Source organism: Lupinus angustifolius, chromosome LG14, assembly GCF_001865875.1.
Source record: "Lupinus angustifolius cultivar Tanjil chromosome LG14, LupAngTanjil_v1.0, whole genome shotgun sequence".
Classification (NCBI taxonomy): domain Eukaryota; kingdom Viridiplantae; phylum Streptophyta; class Magnoliopsida; order Fabales; family Fabaceae; genus Lupinus; species Lupinus angustifolius.
In genome coordinates, this window is record NC_032022.1 from 5969023 (window position 1) to 5988704 (window position 19682).

The 19682-nt window shown below is 34.7% G+C and overlaps 2 protein-coding genes across 3 annotated transcripts; one reads left to right on the plus strand and one right to left on the minus strand.

Annotated features, from left to right (window-relative positions):
- Window positions 11207-12857, plus strand: LOC109326203 (chaperone protein dnaJ 49-like). Of its 2 annotated transcripts, none has more exons than XM_019558896.1 (2): window positions 11207-11340; window positions 11486-12857. In XM_019558896.1, exon 2 carries the CDS (start codon window positions 11576-11578, stop codon window positions 12650-12652), a length of 1077 nt encoding a protein of 358 aa, XP_019414441.1. In that variant the 5' UTR covers window positions 11207-11340; window positions 11486-11575; the 3' UTR covers window positions 12653-12857. The 2 variants fall into 2 exon arrangements, with proteins under 2 accessions (XP_019414441.1, XP_019414442.1); XM_019558897.1 differs by having other exon boundaries at window positions 11492-12857.
- LOC109326332 lies at window positions 15848-17044 on the minus strand. The gene has a single exon (XM_019559024.1). The coding sequence runs from the start codon at window positions 17042-17044 to the stop codon at window positions 15848-15850; it is 1197 nt and encodes a 398-aa protein (XP_019414569.1).

Consider the following 19682-nt stretch of genomic DNA (forward strand, 5'->3'; position numbering starts at 1 on the left):
ATTGAAATTATGTTTGTTCACACGCACACTTCCAATTACAATAAAAACTAAGCCGCTTCTTTCGTGGCACCTATGAGCTTAACAATCTTGGTTTGACCTATCTAACTCACCTATTTGGATCTCCTATCCTTTCGTGATTCGGCCCCAGCCTAGGTATCGCTTGAACCAAAACCTCCTAGTCTATGTGAAGATTGTCAAGATCTATCTTGAGGTGAAACTACTCACTAAGAGATCAACTTCCTTGTTCATCACTATTTTTGATGAGTTGTCTTGGGTACTTAATACTCAGATACGACAATTAAACTCAATCTAAACTTTAAGCAGAAAAACCCACAAGAATCTAATCTAACTGAGATTTAATGCAAAGGGTTTTCGTAAAAATAATTGGCACACTTTTCAAAAAATGATATTCCACTCTTAACGAAATCAAGAAACATATGCAAGAATGCAATGCATTGAAAAACCTATAGATATATGCAATGATATGAATATCTAAGTCTTATTCAGAATGCTCTCACTCTCTAAGCTCTCTTAATGCAATTTCTCACTCTAATGCAATGTATGAAACTGTATGTTCAAAATTATTTTCAAGTTATGCCACATGGGCTAGAATTATAGCTTTTATAGAAACCACACTGATGTTGTCATTAATAGATTATAATGTATCTTATTCGATTAACGAGCTATTAAAATCTGATTTCTGTTATGTATTAATTGATTAACTAATGACTTAATCGATTAACACATAGGATTCAAATTGGTTAGCTATTGTAATTCTGATAATCGATTAACATTATACATAATCGATTATGCTGTATGAACATTTGTTTTTTGATGAATGGTAAACTACCTATATGACATGTGATCATGCAATACATGTTTTTCAAATATGTTAATTTAATCCAGAAAACCATGTATGTAGATCCATGAGCTTACTTACCATATAATTTCTAGATGTTATATCTCAATTTTAGTCTTGTTCATTTTTAAGTTCTTGTGAGATTCCCACCTAGGTTTATCTAACCTAGACTCGATCTAAGGCAATCATCTTAAGACTTCTGGTAAATTACAAAACCCTAAGCCTATAGATATCACTCTTGAGTCTTCGACTTGTTGTTTGTTGCAAGATCTTCAAGCTTTCTTGTATGTCCATTGTCTTCATTAATACCAATGTCAACTTCAAATATGCAAGTCTTGACTCTTTGCATGCAAAATAAAGTACCATTGATATGATCCATTTTTCTAAGGGTAATTTTCATCATAAAAAGACTTGGGTAACCTCATCTTTACCTCGGGTTAGCCTGAGCTATATGACAAATGTTAACCCATCATAACACTTCATATGTTGTAGTGATGGTTAAACCATCCCAAAACACAATACATTACTCTAAGAGACAAGAATTTTGCATTATCACACGCTTCATCCATGCCTATATTATCTCATAATAAAAAACACACCATTCAAGCATCCATTTGTTTGGTCATTCACTCATACATTAAAAATATGCAATTCAAGCATTCATTGACTCATTCAAGCATTCATTGACTCATTCAAGCATACATAGATTCAATTTTGGGGGTACAAACACATAGATTCATTTAAAAAGAAAAATATGTTATTCATCCATACACACATTTAAAAAGAAAAAAACATGTCAATTAAATATTCACTTGTTCATTCAAGCATACATACAGTCAAAGAGAATAAATTCATCAGTCATTGGCTTATACTTTCATTCATTCATATGAAAATAAAAAACATATCATTCATATGAAAATAAATAACATATCATTCATACATGCACGTACTTATTCATTCACGCATACATTCATAAAAAATATAGGTCATTCAAAATATTGCATTTTGTGAATTATCATATCATGCATTCTAACATATTATTTCACCATATCATGTCATCCATTACTACAAATCTCCTCATCCAAAAATAAATCACTTCATACATCTTCAAATATTCCTTACATTCTAAATCATATGCATCATAAATCACATTTTTCTAGCATTTTCATGCATTCAAAAAAAAAATTCACATGCATTCCTTGGTTGCATGTCATGCACTTCCATGCAACATATAAAAAATTATAAAATAAATATGGTTTAATTTGATTCATATATCCCAAATAAATTAAATGTATCTTTGTACGCATGTCAAGTATTTTTAAATAGTATAGGTTCAGAGTTAGCATTACTTGTATTTCATGTATCATTTTGATTTATAGGTTGTGTTTCAATCTAGGTAATACTGATTTTTTAATACAAAAATCTCTCCATGCAACAATAAAAACCATTTATTTACCATTTGCTATGGTCGCTCATCACTTGAGGGTTGGTTTTAAGAACACTATTGTTAGACTCAACTAAAAATAATCATAGTTGAAGCTGAAGAAATCCAAGAAGATGGAGAGAATCTCAGTTGGTGATTGAGACTCCATTTGCTAAACCTATTATTCCAAATGGTGCACCATCTACTGCTACAATTGAATTAGGGATCACTTTGAAAAAATATCCTTCTTTGAAGACCCCAAAAAAGTCAATTGTTCTTAAACTCACTTATGCTTCTCTTTTCACGAGTAAAGAATTATTTTATAATGCATTTTTTAATGACTATATAATAATGCATTAATCATGTGAATTTACCATCTCATATTATATTCAACCAATTATATTTACCTAAAACACACAAAAAATACATATATAAAATTAATCAAGACATTAATATGAGAAATTTGATTTAAAAAATATAATGGATGATGATGCAAATAAAAAACCCAAAATGATGTGCATCTTCAAACATATGTTTTATGTTAGAAGGCTTCTCTATAATTCCTAAACACTTAAAAGATATTATTAGTCATTCCATTTGAGCCTAGACATTATGGAAGGAGATTGTTTTTTAATAGCCTACATTATGTTAATAGCTCAGGGAGAGTACTTTTTCAATTTTTTACATTGTCATTCAATTGTTAAAGAAAAGAATACATTCTTTCACACCACTAATTGGCTAAAAGATAAGAGAGTACAAAGAACGTTCCTAGCTTAAAGGGTAAAAAATACAGAAAATTATACAAAAAAGACTACTGAGATTCCTCAATTAATATCTCATGTAAACTTTAGGGCAAAGAAAAGTGCAATATGAATGATTGCAAAAGGATATGTTTCTGGAAATATTTTTGCCTTAATCTTAGGTCATTTTTATTACAACCCATAAAATCCACTTGACAGTAGGAGTGTTCGAATCCAGACCGGTCAAAAAATAAAATCAAAATCCGATCAAAAATAGACCTAAACCATAAAAACCAAATGTGTTTGGATTGTATCAGAATTATTTTTTAAAGACCAACTAGAATGGTTTTCGTTTTCACCTCTTGGATCCCGATCGATCCAGACCGGACCGAAATTATTTAAGTGTATAACTCTTTTAAGTATCTTCCAAACTTAATCATAAGTTCAACTCCTAAATCATTCCTCATTGTCTCTCTTCTTCCACTCCCCCATCCACCCTTTCTCCACTACTACTCTCTCATCTGCCACCTTCTCCTCCGTCAGCCCGCCCGCCACTTTCTCCACCGTCGGCCCGCCACTCTCTCCTTTGTGTTAGGTATGTCTTCTATCTTCATTATTCAAATATTTTCTCTAAAATTAGGCCCAAATTCTTTGTGTCTTCATTCTTCATATGGTAAATTTTGAGTAGGTTCACTAATACAATGTTTTGGTCCATTTTTGACCATTTGACAAAAACATTACATTAAAGGACAGATTTCTATGTTATCTTGGTTTAATAATTAATGCTTTCAATTTATTTGATTATTTCATTACTAGGAGGAACCCTTTTTGCAATTAAGTAATTTAGATTTCTGACTTTTTGTATGACAAACTTCTTCTAGTATATTAATTAACTACATGACCTGCTAATAATGCATGACATGCTACATTATGATTTTGGTGCAATGTGTTTGGATGTTATGACAAATTTGATGTACATTGCGATGGTATTATCTATGTATTCCTAATTTGCTCTATGTTTCTAACCATTTATGGTAATGTTTATGTGTTTGTGTCTTGCACTCTTACAAGATGAAAATAATGGAAGTTGTGAAAATGTATTGGCGAGAGTTGACTCCAACAAGTCTACTAATGAATTTGGTATGTGGGGGAAGATGGCTTGAACAAAGATGAAACTTCTAGGCTTGACAACAAAAGGAAATTGGCATCTAAGTTCGACGGTCATGATTTCATTGCTGAAAATGAAGGTAACCAAAAATCCTCTATACAAAGATCTTGGACGTAGGATCATTTTACAAAATGTAATGATCCACTGAAACCAAGAGTCAAATGTAATTGGTGCGGGAAAACCTATGCATGTGATTCACATAAAAATGGTACAAAAAATCTTAATAACCATTTGTTAACTCAGTGTAAGAAAATTTCCAAAGACTATATTGATTTTAGTCAAAAGATCATTTCCCTTCAACCATTAAAAAAAGAAGACGATAAAGGGATTAGTGGTACTCTTGTTGATGTTGGTTTTGATGTGGATGCATGTAGAAAATCTCTAGCTAGGATGATCATTGTAGATGAGTTACCTTTTAAGTTTGTTGAGGGAGAGGGATTTCATTATTTTACGAGTGTTGTGCAGCCCAAGCTCTCAATTCTGAGTAGGATTACAATTGCTAGAGAATGTTGGAGTCTATACATGAATGAGAAACATAAGGTGAAAAGTTGTTTCTTTAATCAAGCCAATATGTGAGTTTAACAACTGATTGTTGGATTTAGTACAAAATTTGAATTATCTAAGCATTACTGCACATTTCATTGATGTGAATTGGAAATTGCATAAAAAGATTCCTAATTTTTATAAAATTAAGAATCACAAGGGAGATAGAATTCGTAGGGAAAATGTCTAGAAAATTGGTTGATAAATAGGGTTTTCACCATAACAATAGATAATAGTTCTTCAAACGATGTTCCAATCTCATACTTAAAGATAGAATGGGTGATTGGAATTTACATCCATCAAAGGGAGAACATATGCATGTTAGATGTTGTGACATATTATCAATCTTGTATTCACTAATGGGTTCAAAGACTTGCATGATTCAATCATCAAAATTATAAGTGCAGTTAGATATGTTCATGCATGTCCTAGTCGATTGAATAGGTTTAAAATCTGCATAAAAGAAACTAGGATACAAGATGAGTGTTTTGTGCAATTGGATGTTCCTAGCATGTGGAACTCCACCTATGTTATGCTTGAAAGTGCATTAAAATTTCAAAAGGATTTTAAGAGACTAGGTGAGAGAGATACTCATTTTGTTTTGATGTAAGGTGATGTCTTAAAGAATGATGACTGGGACAATGCGAAATACTTTATTAAATTCCTAAAAATATTTTATGATAACAATTTAGAAAACCTACTCCACAATTTAAAAGTTTTAGGGAGATGATTCACTTACTCTATGAATAAGTAAAAAATATAATTCACATTTTATCTATCAATTCTAAGAAAATTCAATGGTTACATTAATTGAATTAGTTAATAGATCTAAGTCATTAGATTTTTATAGAATGAATGACTAAAATGTGGAGTAAATTTTTTTTACTTACTTCTAAAGTAAGTGGATAATCTTCCTAAAACTTTTTTTACATCATGTGGGCATACGTTTGTACTAATTTTATTTGTTAAAAGTGATTAATATACGAATAATGTGTAGTATAAAAAATAATTGTCATCATTCAAATATATTAATTCCCTTTCCATAACAAATCTTTTTGTTAATTGCAGGATGTGGAGTTATCAAAATATATCTCTATTCTTTCTCTCTCCCTTAACTACCCCCTCTACAAATTCTTGCTTCAGCCTTGTGACCATATCTTTTCTCTACAACCTTTCATCCTTATCACGTTATTGTTCCAATGAAAACCTAAGTGATAGAACTTTTAGAAGATGTGATGAAATATAACTGAGCATGTTAACGTTTCATTATCATAAATATGGTTCTCTAGTTTTGACTTAAGCCTAGCTTTCCTATAATAATTGAAACAGAATTGAAGTTTTGTTTATTATTTAACTGCATTTAATTGCATAGAAAGATTTCTACGTGCAGTACACAGTTCTTTTCTCCTTTATAGCATTGACGTGAAATTTGATAAATAAAGCAGAGAAAGGAGAAAGTAGAGAAAATTAAAAAAATTTAAAATTTTGATATAATTTGAATATAATAACTACATTTAAATCCATATTAGAATTTGCATTAAATAAAAGTAAGGAAATAATGAATGAAAAAGAAGAGGAATAAGCTGTGATTGAAAAATAGAGTATATATGTGTTATATTTTCTAAAATATCAAAGGATCGATTAAAAATTATAGAACAGACATGTACATAAAAAATGACATTTCAGTAAATTTGTATTCATGTTAAATAGTGGATAACACAAAATTACAAATGATGTCAAACAGTAAATATAAAACAAAAAGTTGTGCTATCTCTCACAAGATTATTAATGATGTCAAATGGTAAAATTTTAATATTTTATTGATTGACTTCACATAGATATATTTCTACACAAGTTTTTTTTCTATACATTGTTTGTGTTGTGCATTTCTTCATTTTTTAGAAATAAAACTGACCTAAAAAACAAACAAAATAAAGGTAAAAACATGATTTTCCACTTTTTATTATTTTGTTTTTAATTTCGTCTTCTAACAAAATAAATTGTCAATTTAATGTTATTTATAGTTTTTAATTTCATTCTATATAAAAATAAAACATTAATTTAGTCATTTATCTTTGTAATATTTGTAAGTTTTACCATTTTATTATAACAATACAGTGGCGATTCTAAGACCCAAAGATAAGATGTTCAACATATATTAAAATTAAAACAATAAATATCATCATATAAAAAATTAAGACATCAATGTCAAAATCAAAAAATTTAAATATATCTAATCAAATAAACTACATACATCAAAGTTGATCTATGTGTAACTTCATATTTTAAAATTATTTAATGATCAATTTGTTTCCAATGGTATTGAATATTTCTCACTCAATATAAGTTATTAGACAATCACTCATTCATACACATCTCAATTGATTACACAATCTATTTTTTACACTTTGTTGGGATACTTGAAATATGTTATTGTGTTAGTCCCACATTGTCTAGTATTGGAATAGAGTAGAATATCAATGTTATATATTGGACTCAGGTCCCTTTTTATAATGTGCACCAGATATAAGCATCAAATAGAAACACCCCATGGGCAGGTGGGCCCATGGGTGTGCTAGGGTTTATAATCTTTATTCTCTAATAATTTCTTGGTAGCCGCTTAGCGCTCTCGGGGACGTAGGCACAATTGGCCGAACTCTGCTACCAAATTCTCTTGTTTCTTCTCTTCTATTTATTCTATGTCTTTATTTGATTGCTTGTGGTCAACGCTACGCAACGATCGCTTCCGCTGCACCAACAATTGGTATCAGAGCCAATTGGTAGATGGTTCTTAACCCAAATAGCAAATAATGGCTAAAGAGGGTGAATGTGTGATGGTTGAACAAGGTTTGTCAAAGGTATTGCATGAGGATAAATCAGATGAGTTGACGGAGAAGGACATATGGCATAACTATGGTGGGGGCGATGTATGTGTTGATCCAGAATCCCAAAAGTTCATGTATTGAAATTAGGATCAAGGTGGAGATAGAGAGTCATGTGTTGAGTTTGACTCAAAGACATGTGCTGACAATATCTCTCTAGATGTTGAGAGAATGTTCTCATTTGAGATGAGAAGTGAAATATCCTTATGGCATGTCTGAGACGCCATAGTGAAGGATGTTAATTGTTAGCAAATCCACAAAAGCACAGAGGCACTGACTGACTTTGATGTAGGGTGTTAAATGGGCATTGATTTTGATTCAAGTTGTAACACGAGCATTGATAGAGATGCAGGAGTATGACATGAGCATTGGCTTGGATGTAAGGATGTGACACGAACATTAGTTAGTATTAATGCAAAGTGTATGTTGTGGGTATACTATTTATGGTGGAGTATGATATTTCTTTTGAACTAGGATTGTCGAAGTAGACAATGGTGGTAGCGGTTGAGGCTTTCCAAAGAAGCTCCAAGGATCAGTTTGACTGAGTATTGAAGATGACGATTGTTGGTTAACTTTTATGTAGAGATTCAAATATATCGAAAGACTTCCTAGCAATAGGTGGTTAGGCGGCGTGTTCCATTTTATGGCGGTACGGGAAGCTGCACTACAAGTTTGGAGAGCTAGGCTCTTTGTAACATCATTAAGGATACTCAAAAGGTCTGTTGTAGGACAGATAAAGAGAATTAGACATTGAACAAGGTGGAGTCATATATTCGCCAAGGTGGAGATTATTGTGTAGATTTCCTAAGGAACGATATATTCATCTATTTCAATCAAGATGGAGATTGTTGGGGTTGCTTGAAATATGTTATTGTGTTAATCCCACATTGTCTAGTATTATAATAGTGTAAAATATCAATGTTATATATTGGACTCAGGTCCTTTGTTGTAATGTGCACCAGATATAAGCACCAAATAGAAACACCACATGGGTAGGTGGGCCCATGAGTGTGCTAGGGTTTGTAATCCTTATTCTCTAATAATATCTTGGTAGCCGCTCAACGCTCCCAGGGAAGTAGGCACAATTGGCCGAACCTCGTTAACAAATTCTCTTGTTTCTTCTCTTCTATTTATTCTATGCCTTTATTTGATTGCTTGTGGCCAACACTGCAAAACGATCGCTTCCGCTGTACCAACACTCTTCAAGTTGAAAAAACTCATTCCATGGTTGTTACGGCGACAAGTAAAATCATTGTTAAATTCAAAAGATAAACTAATGGGTAAACAATGTACTTTCCACTTTCAATCAACTTATTTGAAAGATTATTAATTTATTTATTCCATATTGCTACACATATCAATGATATGTATCTCAAGTTGATTACAATGTATCACATCAGTTGAACAAAAAATCACATGGATGAACTTTGCAAATTTGATCAATTGTCATATGAAAATTAGAGAAAAATTTGTTTGACTCAAACAAGACATGCAAAAAAGCAACTCCATATTTGTGTTGGAGAAATGATCATGAGATCCTTAAGTTTTATATTCACAATAGTATAAAATAATTCAACAAAATAATGATTATTTATTTTTATGAAATATGTTATGTTATTTGTAAAAAAATATTGAACTTGTTGAGTTGTAATATACTTATTTTTTTGAAAAACAATCAGGGAAATGGGTTCGGAGTGTGCATTTTGCACACCGTGATGTGCATATAGCACCGCCCTTGACAATATTAAGTAGATTTCATTTTAATATGTGAAATTCATCACACACATATAGCCCACATTCTTATAGAATTGAAATATATTTTTTTATTGTGTACTTTATATTATATTTTTTTTATTATAATGTTTCATTTAAGGTGAGAAAAATGATTAATATGTTAATAACGATTACCTAGAATTATATTGTTTTTTTTATAGAAACTAAAAAACAGTTAAAAGCAAAACAAAATTACTGTTATATATAGTATATAAAATTATAAATATTATAATTATTCTATGATAATAGTTACACCATGTTTATATATACTATATAAAAGTATATATTGTATGTACTGTATATGATAATTTTTATATTGGTGTACTTTATTTTATCAATTTTGTCTTTATTATAATGTTCAATTTAAGGTGAGAGAGATGATTAATATGTTGGTAATGATTATTTAGGATTATATGATTTTTTTTAGAAATTAAAATATATTAAGGACAAAATAGGAAAATGAAAATACTCCATTGTCGATACACCATGTTTTGCCTTTAAATGTAATTATATATTATATATAATTAGCGTGTCAACAAACACTTCATTTCTGATGACCCACATTCTTATTTTCTAGTATTAAATATTTAATTTTTATATATTTTATTTTAGAGAATTAATATCACATTTTTTATATTGAGTGTACATGATATTATAATGTATGTAATAGAAAAATAGAAATTGAATAGTGATATTATTAAAACTTACATGTAGAAAAATATTGTAATAATAGTTAATTAGGTGAACAAAATATGCAAAAAGAAATTATACCATATAAATAGTTATAAAATATTTTTAGTATAAAAATACAGAAATAAATATTAATATAGATAATGATATGCAATTTTCTTATTTACTTGAAGTTAATGATTGTATGTCTCCATTAAATATAGAGTAAATTATACTGACAACCCCTGAGTTTTAGTGAAATTACACAAATTACCCCTCACTTTTCTACATATACACAAACCTCCCATATTTTTAAACTTTCATTACATTGACCACCCCTGCATAAGAAAGAAGTGTAATCTTTGAAACAAAAAATGTGATAAATGCAATCAAGTTAAACAAAACATGATATATTGTGTAGACAAGTCTAAATAATATACAAATCAATGTATCTTTATTATTTTTTGTTACAAAATGCATCAACAATTCTAAATAAATATTGTTTAAATAGCTCTTATAATATAGTGTAACGAACCAAATATAATAAAGAAACATTGACTCATATATTATTTGGACGTGTCTCCACAATATATTATATTTTTTTTAGCTTAATTGCATTTATCACATTTTTTGTTTAAAAGATTACACTTATTTCTTATGCAGGGGTGGTCAATGTAATGAAAGTTAAAAAATAGGGGAGGTTTGTGTAGGTGTAGAAAAGTGAGGGATGGTTTGTGTAATTTCACTAAAACTCAGGGGTGTCAGTGTAATTTACTCTTAAATACAATGAAGATTGTTATCATAGAAGAGTGAAATTAATGATAAAAGGCCAAAATATTGTAATATCAACTATTAGTTTAAAGATTTATATATAACTATTACATCAATTATTATTTATAAGTATTACTTATATTTAAAGAAATCAATAATAATTAAAATAAATAAATAATGATATAATAACAATATAAAAACTATAACAAGAATACATTCAACTTTTTTAATAGAGATTCCATTATATCCTATTAAAGAATTAAAACCCAAAATAAGTCAAAGCAGGACTTTATCTTGGTAAAGCAACAAATTACAACCTAAAAATAATAAAAGATAAATAGCCCAAAATAAACTACACCACTATCTTCATGTTCATTGCTCAACAAAAGCGTGCTCCAATCCAATGGTGGGGAGGAACAAGTAACGAACAACTTCTACTCTGTTCTGGCATAATACCCCAAATTATCAATCACCTCCTTCTCTCACAAGATCAATTCTTCAACACTCTTCAAGTAAGTTCAGTTTCCCAAACCCCTTTACTTTCTCACTCGATCTAACAAACCCATCTCATTCCACATCTGTAATTCTTAATCTTCTAATTTTTTTTTGTAATTTTCTGATTGGCCCATCATCTACCATGGTCTTTAATGTTGCTAGGTACAGTGATCCCTTATATGTATCCTCCCCAGACCTCACTAAGTGGAAGCCTCGTGCATTGAGTTGCTTTTTTTTAGAAGTGGTTATAAAATGGATGGTAATAAGGATGACGCGTTGAAATGCTTGGAAATCGGGAAAGAGGCGTTAGAAGCTGGCGATTCATCCCGTGCACTGAAATTTGTGTCGAAAGCTCGCCGTCTGGACCCCACCTTGTCTGTTGACGATCTGTTATCAGCCATAGAGAAGGATGCAGGTGATCAGCTGCCCAAAGCTGCCTCTGCCGAACCATCCGAGCCGGCTTCGCCTTCAAAGCCCTCTGATCAGCCTTCTATCCGGAGAAGGGTTTCGGCGCCTGGATCATCATCATCATCGGCGGCTTCGTATACTGAGGAGCAAATTACAGTTGTCAGGGAGATTAGGAGGAAGAAGAATTATTATGAGATTTTGGGTTTGGAGAAGAGTTGTGCTGTGGAGGATGTGCGAAAGGCGTATAGGAAACTGTCTCTGAAGGTTCATCCAGATAAGAACAAAGCTCCGGGCGCTGAGGAAGCATTTAAGGCTGTGTCAAAGGCTTTTCAATGCCTTAGTAATGAAGAGAGTAAGAGGAAGTATGATGTTTCTGGAGAGGATGAATCGGTTTATGAGAGGCGAGAGACCAGATCGAGGACTAGATCGTTTAATGGATACTATGAGGCTGATGTTGATGCAGAGGAAATATTTAGGAATTTCTTCTTTGGTGGTGGGATGGCTCCTGCAACTAATTTTGGTGGATTCAGTTTTGGAGCAGGGATGGGTCAACGTCCGGCTGAACATGGATCGGGTGGTTTTAATGCTCGGGCTCTAATTCAGTTGCTTCCAGTTCTGTTTATTTTGCTTCTGAACTTTTTGCCATCTTCGGATCCTATTTATACACTTTCTCGGTCCTATCCTTATGAACATCAGTTTACTACGCCCAAGGGTGTTAACTACTATGTTAAGTCAGCCAAATTTGCTCAAGATTACCCGCCTGGTAGCTCTGAACGCACAACAATGGAAGGAAAGGTTGAGAGGGAATACTTCAGCATTCTTCATCAGAATTGTCGGCTTGAGATGCAGCGTCGCCAGTGGGGGTATGTCCGGGAAATGCCACACTGTGACATGCTTCGGAAGTTTGATTCAGTGAGCTGATAAGTTGAATCATACTCCAAATTTTATAGTTTTGCCTTATGATGTAGATTTACTTGCATGTGATATTACAGAATGTATAATTTAATTTCCATTCAGATATTCATGAAGCAATTCATAATAAGACACTTGGTTGAGACTGTTAGCACTCAAATTTCATCAAATATCTGCAGTAGTTTTACCTCTCTGCAGGTCTTATAATTGTTCATTAGTGAAGATATGATTGCATTGCATCATTGATGTACTAGACGCCTTTTGACAAATGTGTATTAAACTATTTATATTCAATTGCAATTATAAAGCATTATGACTTCCTTCTATCCATGTCGCTGACTTCACTTAGTGGGATAATAAAGACTTAGTTGTATTAAGTTGTGGTGTGGAACTTTTCACACTCATATAGCATAAAAGGGTGGTCCCGTGCATGTAGCTAACTTCACCTATTGAGTTGAGAAAAGTTATAGTTGTTTGTGGATGACAGGGGATGGAAAAATTGAGAATTCAATTCCAATGCTTCTACGAGTTTACCCATGGTCATAAAATAATATAATTTTAAGGGGTGCTATGAAGGAAATGATTTTTGCTTTATATATATAGTGATCCTTACATAATGATGGAATAAATCATTAATTCTATGATTGTGGATTTCCTATGAATTAGTGATCATGAGTGCTAGGATTGCTCATGAGGTTTAAGTGCCATAACTCATCCCTTACATCAAGGGATTTGATTTAGTGGAGGAGTGATGATCCTCATTACACCCCTGCAAGATTGGGTCACCACTGGTGACAGCAAGCTTGTCGCGAAGCAGAGTAAATTTGGCTTTGGGTAGTGGCTTTGTAAGAATATCCACAATTTGATCGTTGGTAGATATGTGAGAGATGGTTAGCTTTCCCATTTGAACCAGTTGACGAACAAAATGATAGTCAAGGGCAACGTGTTTCATACGTGAATGGAACACTCGGTTTGAGCATAAGTATGTTGCACCAATGTTGTCACAGAATAGCTTAGGAGTGTGAGTTTTGACGCCAAGTTCTCCAAGGAGGTTGAGTAGCCACATGATTTCAGCTGAGGTGTGTGCAATGGATCTATATTCGGCTTCTGTGGAGGATCTGGCCACGGTTCTTTGTCGTTTTGACAGCCAAGAGACTGGATTTCCACCAAAGTAAATAACAAAGGCAGAGGTTGAAGTTCTGTCATCTAGATTTCCTCCCCAATCAGCACCACTGAATGCATTGAGGGTTACCTGCATCGGTTTCTTGAGTGTTAAGCCATAATTGAGGGTAAGTTTGAGGTATTTGAGAATACTAACGTTTGAGTTGTTGAAGATGAGTTTGAGTTGGTTTGTGCATGAATTGAGAGAGTTTGTTGATGGCAAAGGACAAATCTGGACGCGTGAGTGTGAGGTATTGTAATGCACCAATAATTGATCTGAAGTTTTGAGCATCAGCAGGGGCAGAGCCATCCTGTAAGGTAAGTGGTGTGGATGTGGCAAGAGGTGTGTAGGTGGTCTTAGCTCCTGTCATGTTGAATTTATCCAAGAGATCACGAATGTAGCCATGTTGAGTGAGTAGAAGGCCTTGCTTGGTTGAGATGAGCTCAATACCGAGGAAGTAGTGAGGATATCCAAGGTATTTGAGGGAGAACTGGAGTGATAGTTTGGCCATGAAGTTATTGTCACTGCCTGTTAATAGAAGGTCATCAACATAGACCAGAAGGAAGGCTTGGATTCCATGTGTGTTGTAGATGAACAAAGAGCTATCACTAAGGCTGGTGTGAAATCCATAGGAAATAACAAATGCCTTTAGTCACTCGTGCCAAGCCCGAGGTGCTTACCTCAGGCCATAGATTGCTTTTCTGAGTTTGCATACATGATGATGGAACTCAGTGTGCACGAAACCAGGTGGTTGGTGCATGTAAACATTTTCTGTTAGAGTGCCTTGTAGGAATGCATTGTGTATATCTAGTTGATGCATAGGCCATTTGTAGTGAAGCACAAGAGTGAGAACAACCTTAATAGTTTGGGGTTTAACCACTGGTGAAAAGGTTTCTTTGAAGTCAATGTTGGGTGTTTGCGTGAAGCCTTTTGCAACTAGTCTGACCTTGTATCTTGCAATTGTACCATCTGGATTTCTTTTGATTCGGATAGCCACTTGCAGCCTACTAGGTTCTGAGCTTCTTCCCTAGGGACTAGGTTCCATTTATCATTGGTCATGAGGGCATCAAATTCTGCTGAGCAGGCTTGTCTCCAATGAGGGATCTTGAGAGCTTGAGTTATGGTGGAGGGTTCAAGGTTTTCTGGCAGGGCATGTTTTGTGGCAATGAGTATGTGTTTTGGCTTGAAGATGTTGTTTTTGGATCTTGTGGTCATAGGGTGACTGTTGTGGGGTGGGTTGGTGAGGGAGTTCTGGAGTGGTGGAGAGTGGTGTGATGATGTGGTATGGGGTAGGGTGGGTTGGGGAAGGATAATGGTGTTGGAGTATGTGGTGTGTTTGAGAGGAATGATGGAGGGAAGTGTGGTCTCAGTTGCAGGGGCAGGGGGATTTGGGTTTGGTTGTTGGATTAAGGAGGCATAGGGAAAGGAGTTTTCAATGAATTGGACATGCCTTGAGGTGTAAACTCTATTGGAAATAGGTTCTAGGCAAAGATATGCATATTGACTCTGTGAGTAGCCCAGGAAAATGCAGGGTAAGGATCTGTGTTGAAGTTTGTTTTGTGTGTAGGGTCTCAACCATGGGAAACATAAGCAACCAAAGGAATGGAGCTTAGTGTACTCAGGTGGTTTGTTGAACATTACTGTGAAGGGGGTCTTCATGTTGAGCTTGGCAGTGGGCATTCTATTGATTAGATAGGTTGCTGTGAGGAATGCATAGGACCAGAATGTAGCTGGTAGGTTGGCATGATGTAACAGAGCTCTACCTGTTTCTACTATATGTCTATGTCTTCTCTCTGCCGTGCCATTTAGCTCTGGTGTGTGAGGTGGGCTAGTGAGATGAGTGATGCCCTATGAAGCCAGGAAGTGTTTCAATTTGATGAATTCACCACCATTATCAGAGAACACTGTCACAATTGGTAAGTTAAAATACTTTTCAACAAGACTTTTAAACTGAACAAAGATGGAAAATACATCTGACTTATTTTCATTGGATATAACCAAATATATTAAGAGAAATGATCAACTAAGATTAAATAATAAAGTTATCCATCTGCTGATTTGATAGGAGCAGGGCCCCATACATATGAGTAGAGGAGTTCCAGTGGTTTAGTGCTGTGAAGATGATGACTGGAGAATGGGAGCTTGTGACTCTTGGCACAATGGCAAGAGATGCAATCATAGGTAGCAGGAGGTCTTAGAGGAATAAAGCTTTTATTTGCCAGATGTTTGATTATTTTTATTGAAGGATGACCAAGTTTGTGATGCCATGTTGAAGTAGATTGAAGACTAATGAGGTGAGCATGAGGTGAAGGAGTTGTGTTGTTGTTGGAAGGTAGGTGGTAGAGGTCCTGTTTAAGAGGTCCTTGTAGTAGTGTTTGGCCCGAAGTCAGGTCCTTGACAATGAAGCAATCAGAGAAGAATTCAACAGAGCATTGGTTAGTTTGACATAGTTTAGAAACAGATACAAGATTAGTGGTTATATTAGGGACACACAAGACTTGTTTAATAGACAAAGATTTAGTGTTGGTTGGTATTTTAGTGTGTCCAATGAGAGTTATGTGCAAACCTGAGCCATCTAAGCCATCTGCAACAAGTACTTGATCTGAGCCTGGATATGTGTTTGCCATTATTAGTTGTTGTAGGTCTTGAGTGATATGGTGAGATGCTCCAGTGTCCATGATCCAACTGGAGTTCTGCAGTGGTGAGGTATGAGTGGCCATGTGAACTGAGGGCCTTGTCCCTTGCCTCTTAGGATAACCATGTATTTTGTAACATTTCTTTGCACTGTGGCCTGGTCTTTCACAGAATTGGCAAACTACTTGCTGGATGGAGTTATGGAATGTTGAGGGTGTGGGAGCATTGTGTGTAGGTTTGTACCTTTGTTGCCCTCTGGATCTAGTAGCTGCATGTGCTGTAGGGATCGGAGGAGTGGATTGTTGAGGGTTGTCACAGGATAGAAGTGTTTCAAAATCCATTAACTTCTCATGTAGTTCAGCATAGGTGATTGGAGTCTCTCCGCTACATAATGCTGCAGAAATTTCTTTGTAGTCTGTACTCAGACCATTGAGTGTGTGAATGACTAGATCTGTGCTATCTAGAGGGTTGTCAATGATGGCTAGTTCATCAGCAATGGCCTTGACCCCTTGAAGATAGACAGCCATAGGTTGTGTGCCTTTGGTGAAAGTGGTGATCTTTTGCTTGAGGGCCATGATGTGCACTCTAGATCTGCTAGCATACATGGTTTTCAGGGTCTCCCATGCTTGTAAGGAAGATTGGACCATGCCAAGGTGAGTGACAACGGTTGCAGCCACAGAGGAGATAATTCCATGCAGGATGAGTTGATCCTGACGAATCCAGTGTGTGTATGCTGGATTGATGAGGGATGAGTTTTTATCCAAGTGTTTGGGTGGACAGATGATGTTGTCATTGATGTATCCTAAGAGATCATATCATGTTAGAAGGGATATGAATTGTAGACGCCAAGCTGGATAATTCTCTCCATCAAGTTTAATATAAAGTTGTGAGCCAACATTGAGAACAACAAGTTTATCAATGTTACTGGAAGGAGTGTTGTTTGGGGTGGCCTCAGTTTCAGAGGTGGAAGAATTCATGCTGCTGTGATGAAGACAGCAAGGCAGGATCGAGAAAGAAAAAAAATTGGCAGTTATGCTTGGACAGCTCTTGATACCATGAAGGAAATGATTTTTGCTTATTATCATATTGTGTAGAACATGTATATATAGTGATCCTTACATAATGATGGAATAAGTCATTAGTTCTATGATTGTGGATTTCCTATGAATTAGTGATCATGAGTGCTAGGATTACTCATGAGGTTTAAGTGCCATAGTTGATCCCTTATATCAAGGGATTTGATTTAGTGGAGGAGTGATGATCCTCATTATGCTAAACATTCTAAAACATGGAGTTATGACTTTACAATATATGTGATTAATGTTTATATTAGAGGAACTATGATTGAATTGCCTCATTTGTATAGAAAAATCTGATTTTTGACTAATTTGAATTTGTATTCATCTGCATCCATCAGTACCAAAGTATGGTGGATAAATCAATAATTACAGATTGTAGTTATAGACTTATAGTGTCATGATATGTCTGGTGGTTTTATTCTTGAAAATTAATGGTTTTTCTTATATTAAGTTGTTGAATGGAACTTTTAGCTCTAATATATATGAACAGAAGAAATACAGCAGCATGCATATTTTGTAAGCATGTTCATGCATGACAAAAGGAGGCAAGAAAGTAATAGAGGGCCAGTTCAATGCTTCCATGGCTTTCTATCATCATGAAAATTAAAATATTTTGTGGAGTGCTTAACAATTTTTGAAAGCAAGATTGCTTGGAATTGTGGATTATCCCTCAAATTTTTTGGTGTACCCATTTGATCACGGGAAAATTGAAAAATCTAAAATAATTCAAAAATATCAAAATGTGGGTCAATTAGTACTTTTTAACATTATTATGACCATTAAAGAGGGTAGCATATCTTTTCTCACAAAATATATTTCATGTGTCATGAATTGTGGAAGGTCAACAAAATATTTAATAATTATATGTTTAACCAATTTGAACTCATGACATATGAAGTAACAATAGTATAAAATAAAAGATATGTTCCCCTTATAAAAACTATTTTGACTCACATTCATGGAATTTGAGTACTAGTTTAGACCTTTATTTTTTTGGAGATCAAATTGATACACATGAAAATTTGTAAGAGTTTAACATCAGTGCATCAATAGTGTAAAGTTTTTTACACTGTCAGCACATCATCCACCATTGATTTGTATTACTTTTGTTTGAAAGTCAATGGTGATTAATAAATCAATGATGAATGATTGACTGACAATGTAAAAAACATTTATACTATCATGTATACATATTAAATCCAATCTGTAATTACAATAGTGAGTATTCATTTTAGAAGTTGTTCCTACCGGCGAACCGAAGAGACACATACTTGGTCGCCGAGGTGGGTCCCGCGTGTTGGGACCATCAGAGTTGACCTTAGAGACAGCATGCCTTCAGTACCTCACCAACCCACCAGCCAACACGACAGACAGACTGCAGAACGGCTACCAAACCAACCACAGGCTAAAAGACAAGAGTGACACAGTGTACGGTCCTGGAAGACCGCCTGACACGGGAAAAGCAACCCCCAACAATACCTTTGGTCGGTCACGCGTCGCACCACCTGCCAAGAGCCCAAAGTCAACTCTCCCTTCTATAAATAGGGATCTCTACCAACAGGAAGTATCTGAATCTCTTTACTCTTTAGCATTACTCACTCTACTATTCACTGCCTTCATTATTCTCACATTTCCCGTTCACTTAGTTCATACACTGACTTGATCGTCGGAGAACCTTTTCAGGTACCTCCACCGGCGGGTCCAACTCTCATACTTCCTCCGGCTGTTTCGACGACTACCTTCTGCCCCTTCATCAACATATGATCTATCATAGTCCTTATCTTTGTGTTCCAATAAAGAACATTGGCGCCGTCTGTGCTTCCTACTCACAACATGGTAACCACCAGAAACCGAGCTCTATCAACTAGCCAAGTCGACCCTGCACCAAGTACCCTTCCCCACCAAGACAACCATCCCATCAAGCCAGCCGAAGCCATCATACCACCGCAGAACAATAACCAACCACCCAACACCTTCTCCAGATGCTGGAACGCCAGGAGCGGCTCATCCAGCAACAGGCTGACGTAATACAAGAACTCCGCCAATCCAAAATAAACCCTAAAGATCACTCGGAACGCCCTATTCACGAAAGTAACCGTGAAGAGTCAGCGAGCGAGTCCCGCCCACCATCCCAATCAACCCCGCACCACTCTTGTGGTGCTAG

Bases quoted from the DNA above. Each gene is read 5' to 3' on its own strand.
- LOC109326203 (XM_019558896.1), top strand. From the start codon at position 11,576: ATGGATGGTAATAAGGATGACGCGTTGAAATGCTTGGAAATCGGGAAA.
- LOC109326332 (XM_019559024.1), bottom strand. From the start codon at position 17,044: ATGTATGCTAGCAGATCTAGAGTGCACATCATGGCCCTCAAGCAAAAG.